At 37.4% G+C, this 19,990-nt stretch overlaps 1 protein-coding gene across 1 annotated transcript; it reads right to left on the minus strand.

Moving 5' to 3' along the window:
• Positions 1–1,120: 1,120 nt before the first annotated feature.
• Positions 1,121–15,222, minus strand: LOC138876143 (uncharacterized). The gene is made up of 3 exons (XM_070155042.1): positions 14,914–15,222; positions 14,491–14,631; positions 1,121–1,351 (listed from the first exon to the last, which is right to left on the minus strand). The coding sequence occupies exons 1-3, from the start codon at positions 15,220–15,222 to the stop codon at positions 1,121–1,123; spliced, it is 681 nt and encodes a 226-aa protein (XP_070011143.1).
• Positions 15,223–19,990: the final 4,768 nt, after the last annotated feature.

A 19,990-nucleotide genomic window follows, 5' to 3' on the forward strand; every position in this document is an offset into this window, starting at 1 on the left:
TTCCAAGGACTTGGGTATAGTGGTGGTCGTTGGTTGAGTTTTCAGGGTCGGGAATGGATTGTGGTGTGTTCTGAGGAGTGTGATAGGTAGTGGCTTGTGGATACTGGATTGGTTGATGATGGTGTTGTGGTGGAGTTGGTATTGGTAAAAGAGTGGTATTTTGAGGTGGAGTTGCATATTAATGGGGTGCAGGAGGATTTTGTGGATGTTGGTTTGCCGTATTTTGGGGAGGTACTGGATTTTTGGTAATTTGTTGGTTGATGTCGGGGACGTTCAGGGTGAGGGAGAGGTTTTCTAAGTTGCGTACCTACTTAAGTTCTCCCTATAACTCCAGTATCTTTTATTCCAACCGCAAAACCAAGTCATTTGGTGCCGGAGTGCTCCAACCGTCTGAAGTTTTTGCATTCTCAGCATTTTCCTTTCGAATACCACTCAAGTCATCCATCTTATCTTTTCCTCTACTTTTCGTATTACTTGGAGGAGGAGGATGTGGAAGACCTCTAGATCTGGTGTGATATGCTGATGATGCTAGTATGCGCGAACCAACCTTAGGGGATGAGAATAATAAAATATAAAAAGGTAAATAAGTCAGTAAGGGTTCTGAAAAATTGCAGTATTTAAACACATATTGCGGCAATATAAATTCACGTCCTAATTTGGGAGCCTCGTTGTGCCCAAGGTAGGCTTAGAGACAAATAGATTTGGAGAAATTCAGTGCCAATAATTGCCTCATTTCATTAATGTAAAAATAGACGACCCAAAACGACACTAAATAAGATAAGTCACTAATGGCACTTGACCTTATTACATTTGAAGAGCAAGTAAACCTAATCTACTTGGTCCTAGAAGGACCTTTTTCAGGATGGAAGCTCTTGTCGATCAGGTCCCCCTGTTCGCACAGATTTATAAGTAAGAATGCCCTTGCCAAATGTCCTCCTTCGTTTCCCTCAGCATTCTGGCAATGGGTGACTCTCTTCCTCATTCTTCCTTCCAATTCCATAAGACTGTACTCCAGATATTCTAGCCTTTCACTGGATTTAACAGCCATCTCTTTTCATTCATTGATCATTTCCATGGCGACCTTATGTTGCTCTATATGCTCGGCTTCAGTCTCGTGAACTCATTTGCGCAATTTGTTATACTTCACCTGTGCTTCGGCAACTTCGTCTATGACCCTATTTCCTGGACCAACCCTTGGCTCGAATATTCCTGATATGTTATCATCCAACCATGAGGGGTAGAAGTACGCATGACCAGTATGATATCGATCTGGCTCGATGGTATCCTTTTCCACAATAATCTTCAAGTTCCACATGTGTTGTGCTTCATTTTTATATGGGATGGTGTCACCCTGAAAATCAAATATAAAGTCACTCATTTTAGCAACTTGTGGTATGACCTGCCTCCTACTTGCCTGTCTCATAACCCTGAGGGGCAATAAGGGTATATGTCCCTTAGCCCAATCAATACCAAGTGTGGAACATCCCTGATCTGATGATGAAATCATCGGTAGGGAACCACTCGAACATCCATTGAACCTAGTCATCGGTTAAATTGCTAAAAAACTGCACCCATCCTACAACATCCTTTGGTTGAGCAAACATGTCTAGGATATAGGTCATTTTCTTGGGATGATGGAAGGCTATGTGATCATTCCACGGCCTTCGTGGAAAATCTTGACGGTATTGACCTTTTTGGAGATGCTCTAACAACCAAACCTACAGTTGCAAGTTACAACCCTCGAAGTATCAGAACCCCTTTTGACAGCGTTCCAAGGCCTGGTACATATCTGCGATGATCATAGGGATAATGGTATATGTCTTTCCCTCGATCCCGTCCATCAAAGTTTTGGCCACCATGGCTAGCCTGGTGTGTATTTTGTCCCCTTGGATCGGGAACACTAGCATGCCCAAGAAACACACGATGAACACAAAGACCCTGCGGTGAATCCAACCCAAGGAGGTGATGGAGAAGTCATCATCGAAAATACGGTAAGACTTGCTATGACCGTATTATTCATAGAGGAAGTCGAAGGGTATGAAGGAATTTTTCAGGCACTCCAAGTCATCATTCTTCTTTAACCCCATCATCTTTAGAAATCCCCTAGTGGTGCGGTTTTCAGGTGCCAATAAACCAGGGCTATCCCAAGTTAGCCCAGCAAATCCCCCTATTTCTTCCAAGAGAGAGGTCATTTCTATGTCTCTAAAGCAGAACACAACCCTTTCTTTGTCCCAGAATATGGTGGCAACCTCGATCAACATTTTGTCTGGATGAAGATCCAACAAAGAAGGCAAATTTCCTAAGACCCTTTTCACATGACTTTGGTCACTTGAGAGGAGATCTCTCCACCAATCTAGCAATAGTGATGGTATGTTACCGACCCTGACGGACCTGGGGATTTCGTGCCTCATTTTTCTGCAAAACAAAATATGGTTAGACCCTTTCCCCCTCCAGTTTCGTCTATTCATACAACAATTATTAGCACATTGGCACTTATTTCTCCAAAATTAATGCACACAATCGTGGTTGCGTTCGTTGGGATTATGAAAAACCCAATGGACTTTTTGGGTAAGCCTTGTCTTAAAGGGTTATTATGTGGACAACATATTAACCCAACTAGGTTTGACCATGATGCATGTACAATTAATCAGAGTAAGGTTGCTATAGAGGTCTAGACTGGGACCCTCAACCGGACAACTTGAGGGGGAAAGGCACGGAATCGTTGATTGCACCGTTGATCGACTAGTTTTACCGCAAATACATCTTTCCACATTTAGTGGGTGATATATATAGGAAGAGCGCAAACACTCATTAAGCGTTTCTATAGGATTAATTACGCACGAGTGGAATATGATGTTGAGCATGATTTATGCAATAATAAATAACATGTTGTCAAGTATTTGCATGTTAAAAAATGATAAATGCGGTATTTAAATAATTGAAAGACAGTTGAAAAAAAGAAAACGAGGAGCCAAGTTAGTTTTAGGAAATAAAGGAAATCATAAATGCTTGAGAAATAAGCAATTAAATCCAAGTAAAGGGGAAAGGGAAAGGTTGTATCAATAAGGCATGTTTCAGACTAATTCACAAAACAAGTTCGTTACGGTAAAAACCTAAAATATCCCCAACAGAGTCGCCATGCCGTCGCGCCCCCTTTTTCCTCGTGGAGTCTGGGTTTTGACATTTATTGAGAATAACTCATTTCCTTTTGGGAATTGGATATGGAATTTTAAGAGTCGCTACCTAACGGATTTAAGGTGCGTTAGGGCACCTAAAGCAAGTAACTCATAAAAGTCGGTTTGCATTACTAGAGATTGGGAAAGGGCTCAAAATAACCTCGGGGGAAAGTGTTAGGCACTCCTCGAAGTCCACAATGGTGGGTCCCGGTCGAACTCAAATTAGGTGAATTAGGCTTAAGCAAACAAAGTAATTTAGAGAAATAAACATTTTGTTTAAAACAAGGGGTAAAGGGGGTCCTAGGTTTTTTAGCCTATAGGATCACTTCTGTGCAATCCTTGGTAATCGTCCCCAAGTTGGGGTGCTACATATTGCATTAGTGCATAGGTCATCATATCCTTTACTACCCAATTACCCTCCCCTTAGTGGTTATATAAGCGATTCTAATTAGACGTACTCTATGCGTGCATTACCTGTCCCTTACTTATGGTTCTGGAGGTGTTTAGGACTTCTAATTAAGGTAGATCTAGACCTTCCTATAGTGCTTAAAGGAGAAAAATCTAAGAGACAAGCAAAACACATAGGACTGTCAGATAAAGGGAACAGTTAAAGACTCACATTTACCTCCACAAATAAGCAGGCAATTGCACGTCTCAAACAACAATATTTCAGATACTTAAAAAAATCTTAGAGCAGGATATCTAGGTGAGCACAAAGCAGAACATATGCAGTGTTTTATTAAAGCAAGGCAGGAGGTACTTAATCAGTTGCCTACTGATTTTAGGACCAGCTAAATCTAGGCAGCTTGCAAACAAAACACAGTTTATAATTTCCAAATTTTAATCGCCATACAGGCTTGCCTAGGCATGGATCAGAGATATTCTATGAACATGGTATCTAGTCATTAATCAGAAGTGCAATAAACTAGTAAACAATTTTAAGCAGGCAATTTGGTTTATTAGGTCCTATAGGCATGCTGTCTAGGCGTAGAAACTGGTTTAGAACTTATAGACATGGTATCTAAATGTAGAAATTGGTTTTAAAACCTTATAGACATGGTATCTAAATGCAAAAATTGATTTTTAAAACCTTATAGACATACAAAGATTGATTTTAAACTTACAAGCATAGTGTCTAAATAAACAAATATTACAATACCTGTTGGCATGATATCTGTAATGCAGGATTGATTTTAAACCCTATAGGTATGGTATCTAGAATGAATGATTAATTTTAAACCCTATAGGCATGGTATCTAGAATACATGACGATTTTAAATACATAGGCATAGTATCTGAATGTACATAGGCAAACAAACATCATGACAATCTATAGGCATGTCATTTACCCTTTTCCCAACAAAAACATATATGAGGATCCCTCCCAGTTTTACTAATTTTCCCAATATCTGTTTACAAAGAAATTATTATTACAAACCAACATAAATAATGAATTATAGAAGTGAAACTACTAAAACTATAGGAAGCCTGAACAGGCTTAAATAGTAAACCTGAAAGGTCAGGCTTCAACCAAGTATGAACATGCCAATACTCTCATAGTGTACCCAATGGTATCCTGGTGTGTCAAAGTTCCCAAGGGCCTCAGGGACCCCGGGAATTGCTCACACCATAAAACTTTTCAAAGTAACCCTTTTGTGAGCATGTTTGGAAAGCCAGCACCAGTGTGTCAAAGTTTAGAGAAGTCTCATGGACTCCTAGGCAATGCTCACACTGGAGGGGCAGGACCCTAGGTATTCTAAGAGTAGAAGTTGAAAACAAGAGATAGTTTTTTAAGAAAATAGTTTTGGATTCTCAGGAAGTAAGCAGCAAATATGGTCATTTAATTCTAGTGACTCAAACAAAGGTCCCAGCAATCCAAACAATATATACAAACAAGATCACTTAAAGTTTCAACTTAGTTTATTAGCTGTTACTAGGTGAGCAAACACTAAACAAAGACATGGCATGCTGAGATCAATCAGACAGTCACATACAAAGGGGTAGCAGGGATTGGGAGCAATGTTGGTTAGGAGTCTGTGAGAGGTGAACATTTAAAAAAAAGATGGAAAGAACATGCTAGTGGAGAAGTAAACAGACATAGGTCTAATTTAGATATGAGCAAGTATGCAGACTTGCTGAAAGCAGAAGCACATAGGTCTAGCTAAAGCAGGAGTAAACAGGTTGAAAGTAGGACACACATAGGTTTAATCAAATAGAAGTAGACATGCTATTGCAGTAAACACATAAGTTGAACAGAAGTAGTGATGCTATTGCAGTAAACACATAGGTTGAACAGAAGTAGACATGTTATTGCAGTAAACACATAGGTCAAATTGAATAGCAGAAAACATGTAGTCTGATTGAATAGTAGTAAACATGCTGATTAGGAATAATAGACATGAAGCACAAGGATCTAATGAGATAAAGTAGACATGCAAATAACATGGCACATAGTTAAATTGAATAGCAGTAAAACATGCTGAATGGGGAAACACATAGGTTTAATTGAATGGCAGTGGTGAAAGCGTACCAGTTAAGAGATAGCAATAGAAGAATGAAGCAAACATGGTCCAAAGGTCTAGCCTGGGCTTCCAGCCGGCTAGACAAATGTAAAGAACAGAAGATTGTGATAGAGGAAGAGAGCAAGAACGTTTTGTGCTTTTTTATGTCTATGTGTGTTTTTGTTAAAGAAAAAGAGTGAGGCTTATATAGCTTTGAGCAGAGTAAACAAATAAGGCAAGGAAAATTAATGGCACATAAATAAATTATGCAAATAAATTAACCAGTCAGTAGGGCTTAACCTAATCAATTAATATCACTTAAATTATGGAGAATATCATACGAAATCAGTCAGCAAGCATGATTGAATTTAAACAAGGTAAGCAATAAGTCTAAAGACCATATATTAGACTAATTAATCTAAATAAGGTAAGTAGTACCAATTAAAATTTATAAATGAGAAAAACAGGTAAAATCACGGGGAAGTACTGATTTTAACAGAAAAATATAATTCGAACCCTAATTAAAATCAATCAATCTATTTTGATTGACAGAGATAAACAAAAACAGAAGAATTAAAGCGGACTGTGAGACAAATGAACAAATGAAGGACTAGAACATAGGAGTAAAGATAACCAGCTTCAAACACTTAGAAACTTTTAGAAAAGTTTTTGTAGAAATAAAAAGAAGTGGAACCCTAGTTTTAGAGAAATATTTAGGATCGATTAACAGTAAGGAAAGAAAAACGTCCTTAAATAAAAATGCTATAAAAACTCGAAATCACTTCAAATCTACAGCAAATAATAAAGAATCAAAAACCCTAATTTGGAGGAACTTTAAAATCAGTCGATGATAAAGAGAACAATTTTTTTTTGAAGAAAGATAGCGTATAAACTCGAAAACGTTTCAGATCTACAAGGATCTGAACAGATTCAAAGTGTAAGAGATAAGGGTTTTGAGAAAGTGACAGAGATAAAAGGAAATCTAGTTTTGAATCAAAGATTTGAGCTATAAACACAAGATAATAGTACTCACAAACAGAGATGACCATAGGTAGACCCTTAAACGGTTTTTGAACAAAATATGGGTTGGATCTCTTCGAGATCCCTTCATAAAACAACAAAATCAAACAACCAGAAGAGGTAAGAGGCCGGTAGAGGCCTCAAATTACCAGGGAATCTCATGGAATAGGTAAGAATCGAAGGAATTTGGGGTAGATTTAGGTGACGGCGCTAGGGTTAGGGTTAGTCCCAGACAGAAGAGAGGAGATGAGGGATTCAAGGGCAGCAGGGTGTAACAAATGGCTAGCGTTAGGGGGCTATTTAGAATAAAAAAGGAAAGAGGGAATGGGGGTCGTTGATCTCAGAAATCAATGGCCAGGATTAGAAAGGGTCTGGGTCGGATAGAAGTCTTTAGGTTTTTTTTTGGGGGGGGGGGGTATGATTTTGGGTATAAATTAGGGGCTATTTGTTAAATATCCATTTTACTAAATAAAATAGTTTAAAAATAGCTAATCAAATGAGAAAAAATAATTTTCATGCATGAAGGTGATTTAAAATAATTACTTTATATTATAAAAATATAAAAAGTTATTTTTTATATGGATAATGTAGTTATGCATATGTATAGACTATTATTGTAAAATATGCAATTAAAGTCTTAAAAAATGCAAACGTAGTTGTAGGAAATGCAATTAAAATATTCGATCACTTATATGAGCATAAATGATGAATTTAGTTGATTAAATCATCATAAAGTAATATGAGGGATAAATTTGAACATTTATGTAATTAAAAATGCAGAAATAAATGGATCTAAGGCCTTTTAAAATTATAGAAAAAATTGTAAAAATATTTGCGCATGTTTGTAATTTGTATGCACAATATTTGAAAGTATGCATGCATATTTTAAAATATATGAGGGAAAAATTGGGTATCAACATTGTCCACCCCATGGTTCTCACACAAATGAGACTTGATGATAAGATAGTACCACGCTGCATAACACTAACAAGTTTTAACAATGTAGTTGAACTAACCTTGTCACACATCTTTTTTCTACCCGGAAAGGGCATAGGGGAGTTTTTCCAATTTAAGTGACAATAACCGAAACGGGATTATTTATTCAAATTCAGAGTCGCCACTTGGGATAATTTATAGTGTCCCAAGTCACCAGTTTAAAATTCCGAATCGAGAAAGTTTGACTCTGTTTTACAGTCCGCCGAACACGAAAACTCGGGTAAGGAATTTTGTTAACTTGGGAGAAGGTATTAGGCATTCCCGGGTTCCGTAGTTTTAGCACGGTCGCTCAACTATTATTATTGGCCTAATTATCTGATTAATTACATATTTTATACCTATTGTGCATTTTTAACCTTTGACCGCTTTTAATTATCTATGGAATTATTCTGGAATAAGTTACGATTGTCGTACACTTATTTGTTTGTTATACATTGTGAACTGTGTCACGGGAATTGTACCCCCAATCTACAACGTGTTTATTTCTATTAACATTATTAGAAGTTGTGGTCAGGACACACAAATGTACCCCCAAATTTGAAAATTATGTATCACAACTACGTCACGGGAATCGTACCCGTAGCTATGATAATTTTATTATAGCGTGCCTAAAGCAAACTATGATATTTGAGAATTGTTTTCCTAAATTCATTTGTGATTCATGAAAGTCGCGCGATATGGCAGAAGAAAGGTTGGAGTCATTATCAGATTTGCTCACATGATTAAGGATTTCCATGCATTCAATCCAATTCAAAAGCTTACTAACTTTGGTCCTTTAGTTCACGAGAGTATCCGAACAACCAAACAATCTACTTGACTTTGTTAACTTAAATTTCTACTTAGATATTATTAATTCTAAAACCTGAAAACCTTTATCCTTTAATAAGGCCTTGCAACCAGAATTCCAAGTTCACTTTGGCCATTAAAATTCGTCCAAATATGAATTACACGAAAGAAGCACACAAAAAATTATCAGTGTTCCCAAAACTCAATGAACATTCACTTTTCAAAATAAATTAAGATCACAATACTAAACACATGGGAATGTTAAATGATATTTCTGAAAGAGGTAGTAGACTTTGGAAATTTCACATAGTAGCGATCAACGGAACAAATTAAGAGCATAACAACATATCCCATCACATGTGGATCTTTAAATTCTCACATTACTAAAAGTTCTCTCAATGTGGATTGAAAAGGGTGACACAGGCAGTAAAAGAGAAGAAAATCATCACAGGTACCAGGACACTTATAATTCACATGCTTCAAAGCCTGTAAATCTTGGATTCTAATAGTGACAATAAGCCTTCAAACAGGCACATAGATTCACTCTTTTACCCAACACTCCAAAACAATGAAGGCCTCTCAAATACTCATCCATGTACAGAAACTAAAGAAGATAAGAAAAAACACATCAAACAGATTATTTATTTACCAAAAAGACAACTCTCTAATGTGTCAAACCAGATTTAGTACACAGATCTAATAGCAAAGAATTGAAACACAACAGGTCATACATACTACATTAATAACAACTTCATCCTTCAGTTATCCTAGCAAGTCACAAAGTCAGATCTCATGTTCATCCTCTTATTGAATTTACAACATGCTTTAGCCATCGATTACATCAAACATTTCAAACTCAACTATAATCTATCACTAGATATAAGGAGCTATTTGAGGAAACACATATAAAGATAAATTAAAACTTAAAATCTGAACATGAATTTCATATTACAAATATATCTTTCAAAGAGAAAACAAAGAAGAACATGCTTGCATTCCAATGGCCACTCAAAGTTCAAGAGGTACCTGGATACATCAAAGAATAGAGTGAAGTAAGAAATGCAGCAAGGAAAGGCCAGCAGTAGAAAGAACAACAATATCAACTAACAACAGCCCCAATATCAATCCATATTTTGAATCAGAAAATCAGAAATCCAGAGAAAGTTTTTCTAAATTCTTGCTAAAGATAATCAGAAGAAATAAAAACCAGTTCCCTATGAAACAGTGCAGAACTTTTTGGTGTGTTTTTAGGGTCTGAAATCTATACTAATGAGTGAAGAAAAGTTTTATTTATAGATATAAAAAATGCCATGCCACAAAGAGCATCTTTCAACAAAATCGGACAGTTGGCTGCCCCTAATTGGTTTCAGTATTTTGTACTAGTCAAATAGGGCCAGCTGCCCATATTCTAGAACCTTCTCACATGGCCTTATCTGAATTTCCTATTTACACACCCTTCCAATTACCACCCTTAAGTTTTTCTTTTGTTCAATTAACCCCTCATAATTTCCAATTAATGTCACAATAGTAAAAACATACTGCTGAACGAAAACAAACTAATTTGGGTTCAAAATCTAATTTAAAACCAATTAGACACACAATAAACCCTGACAATGGAAAAGTAAACTAAGCAAGGCATTAATGAACACTAAACGATATCTAACACTGAGGATAATGATTAAACAAACAAGGCAAACAATAATTAACCCAAAGACCTAGCTGGATTACTGTCTTTAAAAACGTTGATTCGATTTTTTTTAAACACCTAAATTGACTAATAATTAACGACTAACAATTTAAACTAAAGATTAATCCCAAAATAATGTCAAAATTTAAGAAAAATAATGGAGAAATAAATAAATAAGATGGAATAGCAACAACTAGCGTGGATAGTACTAAGACGAAAGAAATTAAACCTAAAATGAAGACAAGAAACATACCTATTGAAAAGACAAAGAAGAACTTGATGCAGATCTATGGCTTGACTTCGAAATAATTTGGATCAACGGATGATCAACGGTTGGGATTCAAACTAAGTAAAACGGTGCCGTTTCGAGTAAGGGTTGGGGCCGGATCGAATATGGGGAAACTGAACTTGGCGGATTTTGGGGGGAAATTTGGGCCTAGCACGATTTGGCCCAAACGAATCCAAACAAGCCTTCTCTTCTCCTTATTTATTTGACTCAAATTTGATTAATACTAATTACCAACGATTAATAAATTTAATTGACCCTAAATTAAACCTTAAACAAGACCTAATAATAAAATCGACTTAATTAGCTAATTTTAACACTAAAATAATTAATTGATTTTAGAACTAATGAAAGAAAAATACTAAAACTAAAACCAATAAATGGAACAATGTATACTTTTTGATTTTGCTCTGTTGACGTGATTAATTAATAATTAAACTAAAATGCAACTACCAAACTAAGAATGCAATGCATGAAACTCGAATATATAATTTTTGGGTATTTTCTATACTTTTAATGTATGCAAAAATGCACGTAAAATGCATATAATTAAACAAATATCCCTAAACAATTCTATAAAAATTAAAATAAACTAGAAAAATCTATTTTGTGATTTTGTAGGAGTATTTTGGGTTGGGAAAAAATCACGTGCTCACAACTGCCCCTCTTTGCTCGGAAACACGAAGAGTTTTCGGGCAAAGATAAAGTGAGCGAATACGAGTGATTTTTGCCCGTTTGGATACTCCATGGGAAGCATTTTTGAAAAGTCTGACCGAACCTTGCTTCCGAGGTTACCTACATATCCTTGGCTATAAAGGAATCAGGTCAGTGTAGTTTTGGAAGTTTTTGTAGCTGGGACTACTGAGAAGCTGCTACTGCTTGCTGAACTCCTTATTACTCCAAAATAACAATGAAAAGAAGCTAGGCAAATCTATGATCTATGAGTTACAAGATTCCTATCAATATGTCTTCAAACTTGATCTTGAAACTTCTGCAGTTCTGCCATACATCTCGAACTGTTGACTCGCACTCTCGAGGCGAGCTTCTGTTATCCCTAACTTGAATTGACCTCATTCTTCAAGCGGGTTCCTGCTGTCATCTTGGGCTTAACTCTGATATGTATTCCCTCGTTCTCTAGGTGGGTGCCTGCTACTTGACCTAATACTTGAATGGATTCCCTTGTTCTCCAGGTGGGCGCCTGCAACTTAACTTAAAATGAATTCCCCTGTTCTCCAGGTGGGCGCCTGCAACTTAAACTTGAAATAAATTCCCTTGTTCTCCAGGTGGGTGCCTGCAACTTAAACTTGAAATGAATTCCCTTGTTCTCCAGGTGGGCGCCTGATGCTGACTTAAAATTCGAAATAAATTCCCTTATTTTTCAGGTGGGCTCCCGCTAACTTAAACTTGAAATGAATTCCCTTGTTCTCCAGGTGGGCGCCTGATGCTTAGGCTTGAAATAAATTCCCTTGTTCTCCAGGTGGGCGTCTGATGCTTAAACTTGAAATGAATTCCCTTGTTCTCCAGGTGGACGCCTGATATTATGACAAAACAAACAAAACAAAAGAAACTTTTCTACCCCAATTTGGTACCGGGAACATATGTGAGTGTTAATCAAATCTTGTTATCCAAAAGAGCTATAAGAATTTAAAAGCTAAATCTCATTATCTAGGAGTGCCCTGAAAATTAAAATTAAATCTCATCTTAAGAGTGAAAACTTCAAAGCTAATTCTATTTCCCAAAGGTAAAACTTACGCTAAATCTCATTTTCTATGAGGGTCCTAAAAACTTAAACCTAAATCCCATTATCCAGGAGGGTCCTGATAACTTAAAACTACGTCCCATTATCCAGGAGGGTCCTGACAAATTTGAAACTAAATCCCAATAATCAGGAGGGTCCTGACAAACTTGAAACTAAATCCCATTATCCAGGAGGGTCCTGACAAACTTGAATCTAAATCTCATTATCTAGGAGGGTCCTAAGAAGTTTAAATTAAATTCCATTATCCAGGAGGGTCCTGAGAACTTACGGTTGAACCTATCTGGCGCACGCTTTCCTCATGGAGATTCCCATAGAACAAATGAAATCCTGCCCTTGTTTTAATTAAAGAAAATCTTATCAGTTTTAAAATATGGCAGTTAGTTTGCGGCATTCCCGTTGAAGGTGATGGCCTTTCCACTGCTATGCTTTTTGTTCCGATTGGCTGCTTTCGGACTAGCAAAGAATTGTTTGAACTTCTGATTGAACCTCAACCAATAGAACCCTGAATGATCCGAGTGTCTCACACTCATCCTGCTGTTTTACATTTTTGTCCTTCCGATTTGAACCTCTATATTTCCTCAAGATTCACTAAACCACTTGACCACTTATCTGAGTGAAGTAGCTGGCTCAAATGATCATGGCATTAATTTTGGATTAATCAGTCCATACCGTTCACTTAATCATATTTCATTTTGTGCCTTGTCTTCATACTTCAAAAACCGGGATTTTCCATAATCCAGTCTCTCTGCAAAGTCACGAGCCTCATTCGGCTTGTAGTGCCCTGACGGATTTTCACCAACAAACATCTCTCATTTGTTCATCTCTCGACTCATTGTCGCCTTACGGTGCCCGCAAGGGTTTTCACCAATAAGACTCTTTCATTTTAGTTTTCTCTCAGCTTTCCATCGCTTTACGGTTCCTGTGAAGGTTTTCACTAATGAAACTCTCTCATTTTAGTTTTCTCTCAGCTTTCCATCGTCTTACGGTGCTTGTGAAGGTTTTTACTAATAAGACTCTCTCATTTTCATTTTTCCTTGTGCTCCTGAACAAAAGTGTTACCCATGATGTGAATCATACCTCTAGCTTGCTTGACTTAGCATATTTCAAAGATTGATCGGAAGGTCTTGCTTTGGACTGGGGTGCGGGCTTTTGGACGGGGTTAGAAAGGAAAGGCGACATGTCGGCTTAAAAACAATTTTAAAATAACAGGGTTTAAAATTACAACCTTTGGAATCAGATCTTTTGCAAAACCACAACTTCTGCCCCAGTTTCTTCATGTCTGGGAAATTTTGGATTTTTGTTTTGACGAGACCGAACCGTGAGGCTGCCTACGTATCCTTAAAAGAAATCAGGTCGAACGTAGTTTAAGACATAAGAGTTGCTTTGTTTTTGTTACTTTTTCTCTTGCTTTCTTTTTCTTTTTTTTTCTTTTGCTTTACCTTCTTCTTCTTCTTTTTTTTCATTTTTCTTTTTCCTTTCTTTCCTCTTTTTTTTTTCTTTTATTTATGTTCCTAAACTCTACTTCTGATTCCAAATAAGGCTCAAATGGGGTAACAAAGGATAAAAGTATTTAGATAGCAGAATAAAATACCTTCGTCAGTCCAATCTTCAAAACATGCCAAATACAAACCACACAATTTGAACACAAACCAAAGAAATCATACATAATATCTCTTGACTGCATCAGAATTAACAACCATATTTACACATTTGCCTTCTATATCTGTTAAATACAAAGCACCATTGGGCAACACTCTTATTACAATGAACGGCCCCTGCCAATTTGGGGCAAACTTGCCTTTAGCTTTAGCCTGATGTGGAAGGATGCGTTTCAACAATTGCTGACCCACTTCAAATTTCCAGGGACACACCTTCTTGTTGTATGCTCTTGCCATCCTCTTCTAGTACAATTGACCATGACATACTACTGCCAGTCTTTTCTCATCGATTAGACTTAACTGCTCCAAATGGGTTTTGACCCACTCATCACCATCAATTTCAGCTTCAGCAACAATCCTAAGGGACAAAATTTTAACTTTCGCGGGTATAACTACTTCAGTAACATATACCAACAAATAAGGAGTTGCACCTACTGAAGTGCGAATAGTAATGCGTTAACCCAGCAAAGCAAAAGGAAACTTTTCATGCCATTTCCTAGAGCCTTGCACCATTTTTTGAAGTGTCTTCTTTATGTTCTTGTTGGCTGCCTCAACAACTCTATTTTCCTTGGGGCGATACGGAGTGGAATTTCGATGCAAAATCTTGAACTATTGGCATACCACTTTCTTCAAATGGCTTCTAAGATTAGCACCATTGTCCGTGATGATTACCTTGGGGATTCCGAACCGACAAATTAGGTTTGAATGAACAAAATCGACCACTGCTTTCTTCGTCATAGATTTGAAAGTCATAGCTTCAACCTACATAGTGAAATAATCGATGGCCACCAGAATAAACCTCTGCCCATTTGATTCCACTGGCTCAATTGGTCCGATGATATCCATGCCCCAAGCAACAAAGGGCCAAGGTACGGACATTGTATGCAACTCGGATGGCGGAGAATGAATCAAATCACCGTGTACCTGACATTGATGACACTTGCGCACAAAGCTGATGCAATCTCGTTCCATGGTGAGCCAATAATACCCTGCTCCAAGAAATTTATTTGACAAAACATACCCACTCATATGCGGCCCGCAAACTCTGGAATGCACTTCAATCATGATAGTAGTGGCTTGTTTAGCATCTATGCACCTCAGCAGTCCAAGATCTGGAGTTCTTTTGTACAAAATTCCCCCGCTCAAGAAAAATCCACTAGCCAAACGTCGAATTGTTCTCTTTTGATCTCCCATGGCCTGTACTGGATACACCCCCATTTTGATGTATTCTCGAATATCATGGAACCAAGGTTCGCCATCAAGTTCCTCCTCAACTACATTACAGTAGGCATGCTGATCACGAACTTGAATATGTAGAGGGTCAACATAAGCCTTATCCGTATGGTGTAACATTGACGCCAAGGTAGCCAAGGTGTCGACAACCTCATTATGAATTCTAGGAATATGCCTGAACTCTACTAATCTGAATCGTTGACAAAGATCATGCAAACATTGTTGGTACGATATGAGCTTTAAATCTCGAGTCTCCCATTCTGCCTGAATCTGGTGTACTAAAAGATTTGAATCTCCCAAGACCACGACTTCCTGGACTCCCATATCTACAGTTAACCTTAAACCCAGAATGCATGCCTCGTACTCAGCCATGTTGTTGGTACAATAGAAACAAAGCTGGGTCGTAACAAGGTAGTGATGCCCTGTTTTAGAAATGAGCACAACCCCTATTCCGACACTTTTCATATTAGCGGCTCCATCAAAGAAAAGTTTCCAACCTGGCTTTTCATCCTGCTCCACCTTGTCAATATGCATCACCTCTTAATCGGGAAAATAAGTCCTCAATGGCTCATACTCTTAATCCACTGGGTTCTCGGCCAAGGGATCGGCCAATGCTTGGGCTTTCATCGCGGTTTGAGTCACATAGATGATGTCAAACTATGTGAGCAAAATCTGCCACTTTGCAAGTCTTTCTATGGGCATAGGCTTTTGAAAGATATACTTTAGAGGAAATTGCCAACCTCTGCTTCTACGGCCTCTTCTTCGCATCTGCTGCATCGCACCTACAGTCCCCAATCCGCAGGTGCGGAGATATCTGAAGCAGAAAATTTCTGCAGCTCCTCCAAAACTCCAAACTAATCGTCAACCATCTGAATCCATCCCGAGGCCCCCAGGACCTCAACCAAACATGCCAACATATCCCATAACCTTAATTAAACTTGTTCCAACCTTCGAAATGCTAATCAAAACACTAAAATCACATCGAATTCAAGCTTAATATTCCAAATGCTTCCAAATTCCGCTTTTGATCAAAAAGTCTATCAAACCACGTCAGAATGACCTGAAATTTTGCACACACATCTTAAATGACACAACAAACCTATTACAACTCCCAGAATTCCATTCTGACCCCTATATCAAAATCTCACCTATCAACCGGATACGTCAAAATTCCAACTTTGCCAATTCAAGCCTAAATCTACTCTGGACCTCCAAAACTCATTCCGATCACGCTCTTAAGTCCTAAATCATCTCCCGAAGCTGTCCGAACAATCGAAATTCACATTCGAGCCCTAATTCACATAAATCAATATCCAATTGACTTTTCCAACTTAAACTCACTCAAGAGAGACTAAGTGTCTCAAACCTCACTGAAACCTTTCCGAACCCGAGCCAACCAACCCGATGACACATAATACCGATAATTAAAGCAATAAGAAGTAAAAATAGGGGAAACAGAACGGTAACTCATGAGACGACTGGTCGAATCATCATAGTACGTATATTTTGAAAGATCATTAGTGGGGCAATCCAAGTTTAGAGAGTGTTGGAAAAAAAGAAAATTAAGGAAAGTAAAAAAGAAAAGAAAAAATAGAAAACACACCTTTTATTCCTCTTATCTGAGCTAGTATATGTAGTTGTGCTTAAAGAAGAAGGGCAAAATTTGATATAATTTCGTGGAATTGCTTGAATTGGTCATGAAGAGTGTGTATTGGAAAGTTAAGTGTAGTGTATTAAAGTGTTTAGGAGGGTTAGTCACAATACCTAAATATATCCTACCCATCACTTAGCCTATATTACAACCTGTAATGACCTAATTGATCCTAGATTTTGCAAGCTTAAATTAGTAGAGACATACACTACAGGCAGACCTATGGTATGTCCTTGGGATGCACATGAATTTCTTTATGAGAGTGAGTGAATTCTTTTAATTTGTAAGTCCTTAAATTATACTTAAATGCATATTTGAGTGCATGGATTAATTTCTCTCTTTGATTTGGTGATAGCACATGATTTACAAAGGATTGGTAAAGTCCAGGCATTTTGGAGTTGACACAAAAAGTGAGTCATAGTAAGGAATGTATTGGATTCATCTCTTGAGGTTAGGATGTTAGAAGAAGTCCCACAAATATTTTAAATAGTCTTGCCATGGTTCTACTTTTGAAGAAAGATGTCAATTGTTCTTATGTAGAGTTCTAAGTTTTGGTATAAGCCATTATCATTGGTGTGATGCTTGAGTAGATGTAGTGGCAAGGAGTGGTCGATGCAACTTTTACCCGAAAGGTCGGGATCGATTTCCATAGGGAGTTAATATTGGTTGGGATTTGGGTTTCTATCTAATCTAGCTATGCGTGCTGCTTTTAATTGCACTTCTAACTATGTTTTAGGTTTGTTACAATTCTACTTTTAATGCTATTGAATGCTGAAAGTAAACTAACAACAATGTTTTTGTAAGAGTTTTCTCAAGTGATAAAAAGCACTAGGGAAGTGACTTACACCTAGGTGAGTATCTAATGGGATCTAAAATTTAGGTCAAGCTTGTTATATTTGGGGTCGTGATATAACCTTTACACAAAATTACTCACTTTATACCTCTTGGTAGTTTGAGTGACTTTGCCCTAATTGGCTTTCTCAAGCCCAATTGGGTGTTCAAACAATACAAGTAAAATTGGCTCAAGTCGGGTATTACTATATCTAGGTTTAGCACTTTAATTAGGGCTATATCTTGAATGCACCCCAATTCCTTGTTAGCCTAATTTTTCTAGACTTAGTCCCTCTTTCTCAAGAAGAGTCTAAGTCATAAAGGCATGAATCAGTGTTTGCAACCACCAATTCTACAATTAAAGCATGAATCAAGCTAAATATCACTAACCCATAAATAATTAAGCCCTAAAATAGAAGGCCCATTAAATACCCACACTAGGGTTGGGTCACAACCCTAGCTAATGTGTTTAACTACTCATAATAAAGGTATAAATCAAAGATGAAGATGAAATATAAGCCATAAAAGTTGATTACAAGGTTAAAATCTAAGAATATAAGCTAAAGCTACTCTAAAATTACTCAAAGTAGTAAAATACGGTTGTTCATGAGCTCCTTTATACAAAAGATGACCTAAAAATCTGAAAAAGATCCATTTATACAAAGCTGAAATTACTGGACAAAAATACCCCTACGGAGATTTTGCTGTCAGTGCAATACTGAGTGCCTTAGCGCTTGACGGCCGTGCAAAAGCAAGAGCAGACTGCGTTTCTTCCATTTTGGACTAGGACTGGGCTTGATTTCGCTGGGATCATAAATGAGATTGCCTTAGCGTTTTATTCAACTACGGCCACGTAAAATGTTCACGGACCGCGCTCTTCATTTGAGCTTAGATTTCCAGGCCTCTGAATCTATATTTCGCCATCAGTAGAATTATCATCGTGGCCGCGTAAATTATTCCACTACCGCGTTATTTCATCACAGTCACCGGTCCCTGTCTGCATCAAAAACACCTTCTCTGAACCTCAACTCCGCTGTCAGCGTAATTGTCAGTATGGACCTTCCGCGGCCGCTCTTTTCCTTCGCTGTCAGCGCTTTTGTCTCAGCTTTGAACTTGTACAGATTTAACTCCTTCATGAGCTGGTTATGACTTTCTTGCTTCATTTTGACCAAACCCCTGCAAATAAGCACAATAAGTTAGTTTTCGGGAATACTTTTACACATTTTTTATCTAAAACCTAAGCAAAAGAGAGCATAAGATAGGCTAGAATCTGCAGTTATCATAAGTATAAAGAGAATTTTTTTCTTCTATACAATATTTGAAACTTATTTACCTTTTTGTATTTTACTCACCCTAAATAAGGATAACTTACAAATTATATGCAATCCATTATTAGTGTAACGATCCGGCCGCTATTTTCTTGAGCATTTACCCTTCGCTTGCCAGTTCTCGAGCATGACTAGCCCCATATGATGTATTATGACTTATGTAAGTCATCGGTTTTGATTTTCAAGTTAATCGGAACAGATATGGAAGAATTATTCTACGATTGAAGCTTTAATTTGAAAGGTATGACCAAGTTTTAACCTTTTAGTATTCGATCTTGAATTTGGATTTTTATGAGTTGGCTAGCTTCGTTAGGTGATTTTTGGACTTGGGAGCGCATTCGGAATGTGATTTGAAGGTCCGTGGTAGAATTAGGCTTGAATTGGCGACATTGGAAATTTGGCGTTTTTTGGTCGGCAGTGGAAATTTTGATATCGGGTTAGAATAGAATTTTGGAAGTTAGAATAGGTTCGTAGTGTCATTTATGATGTGTGTGCAAAATTTCAGGTCATTCGGATGAAGTTTGGTAGGTTTCAGCATCGTTTGCGGAATTCAGAAGTTTAGGAGTTCTTAGGCTTGAATCCGAGAGTGATTCGGTGTTTTGATATTGTTTTGAGTATTCTGAAGGTTCAACTAAGTTTGAATGTTAATATGTGACTTGTTGGTATCTTTGGTTGAGCTCCTGAGGGCCTTGAGATGATTTTGGATGGTTATCGGAAAGTTTGGAGAGGAACGTTTGTTTGCATCATGTGCATTTTGACTTTGGAGACTCAACAGAGGGGTTGGGTATGTTTAGGACAGGTGCACCCGAAATAAAAAAACCATCCTGATGCATCTTACTTGCTACTTGTGCATTTATTTGCTTCGAATTTACATGCTTACCGGCTTTTTGAATAAAAAGAGAGAATTTGAAAAACAAAATAGCAGTGTGAGGTAATTACCTGTGGTGAAAACCAATGTCCCTAAAGTATACTGAAACTCTGCCGAAATTCTGAAAAAAGAGGGAGATTTTGTGGGTTTTAAAGAAAAATAAAAAAATATCTTTGTGTTTTTGGAAAAGGAAAAAAGAAGTTGGGTTTG

Source organism: Nicotiana sylvestris, chromosome 8, assembly GCF_000393655.2.
Source record: "Nicotiana sylvestris chromosome 8, ASM39365v2, whole genome shotgun sequence".
NCBI lineage: Eukaryota > Viridiplantae > Streptophyta > Magnoliopsida > Solanales > Solanaceae > Nicotiana > Nicotiana sylvestris.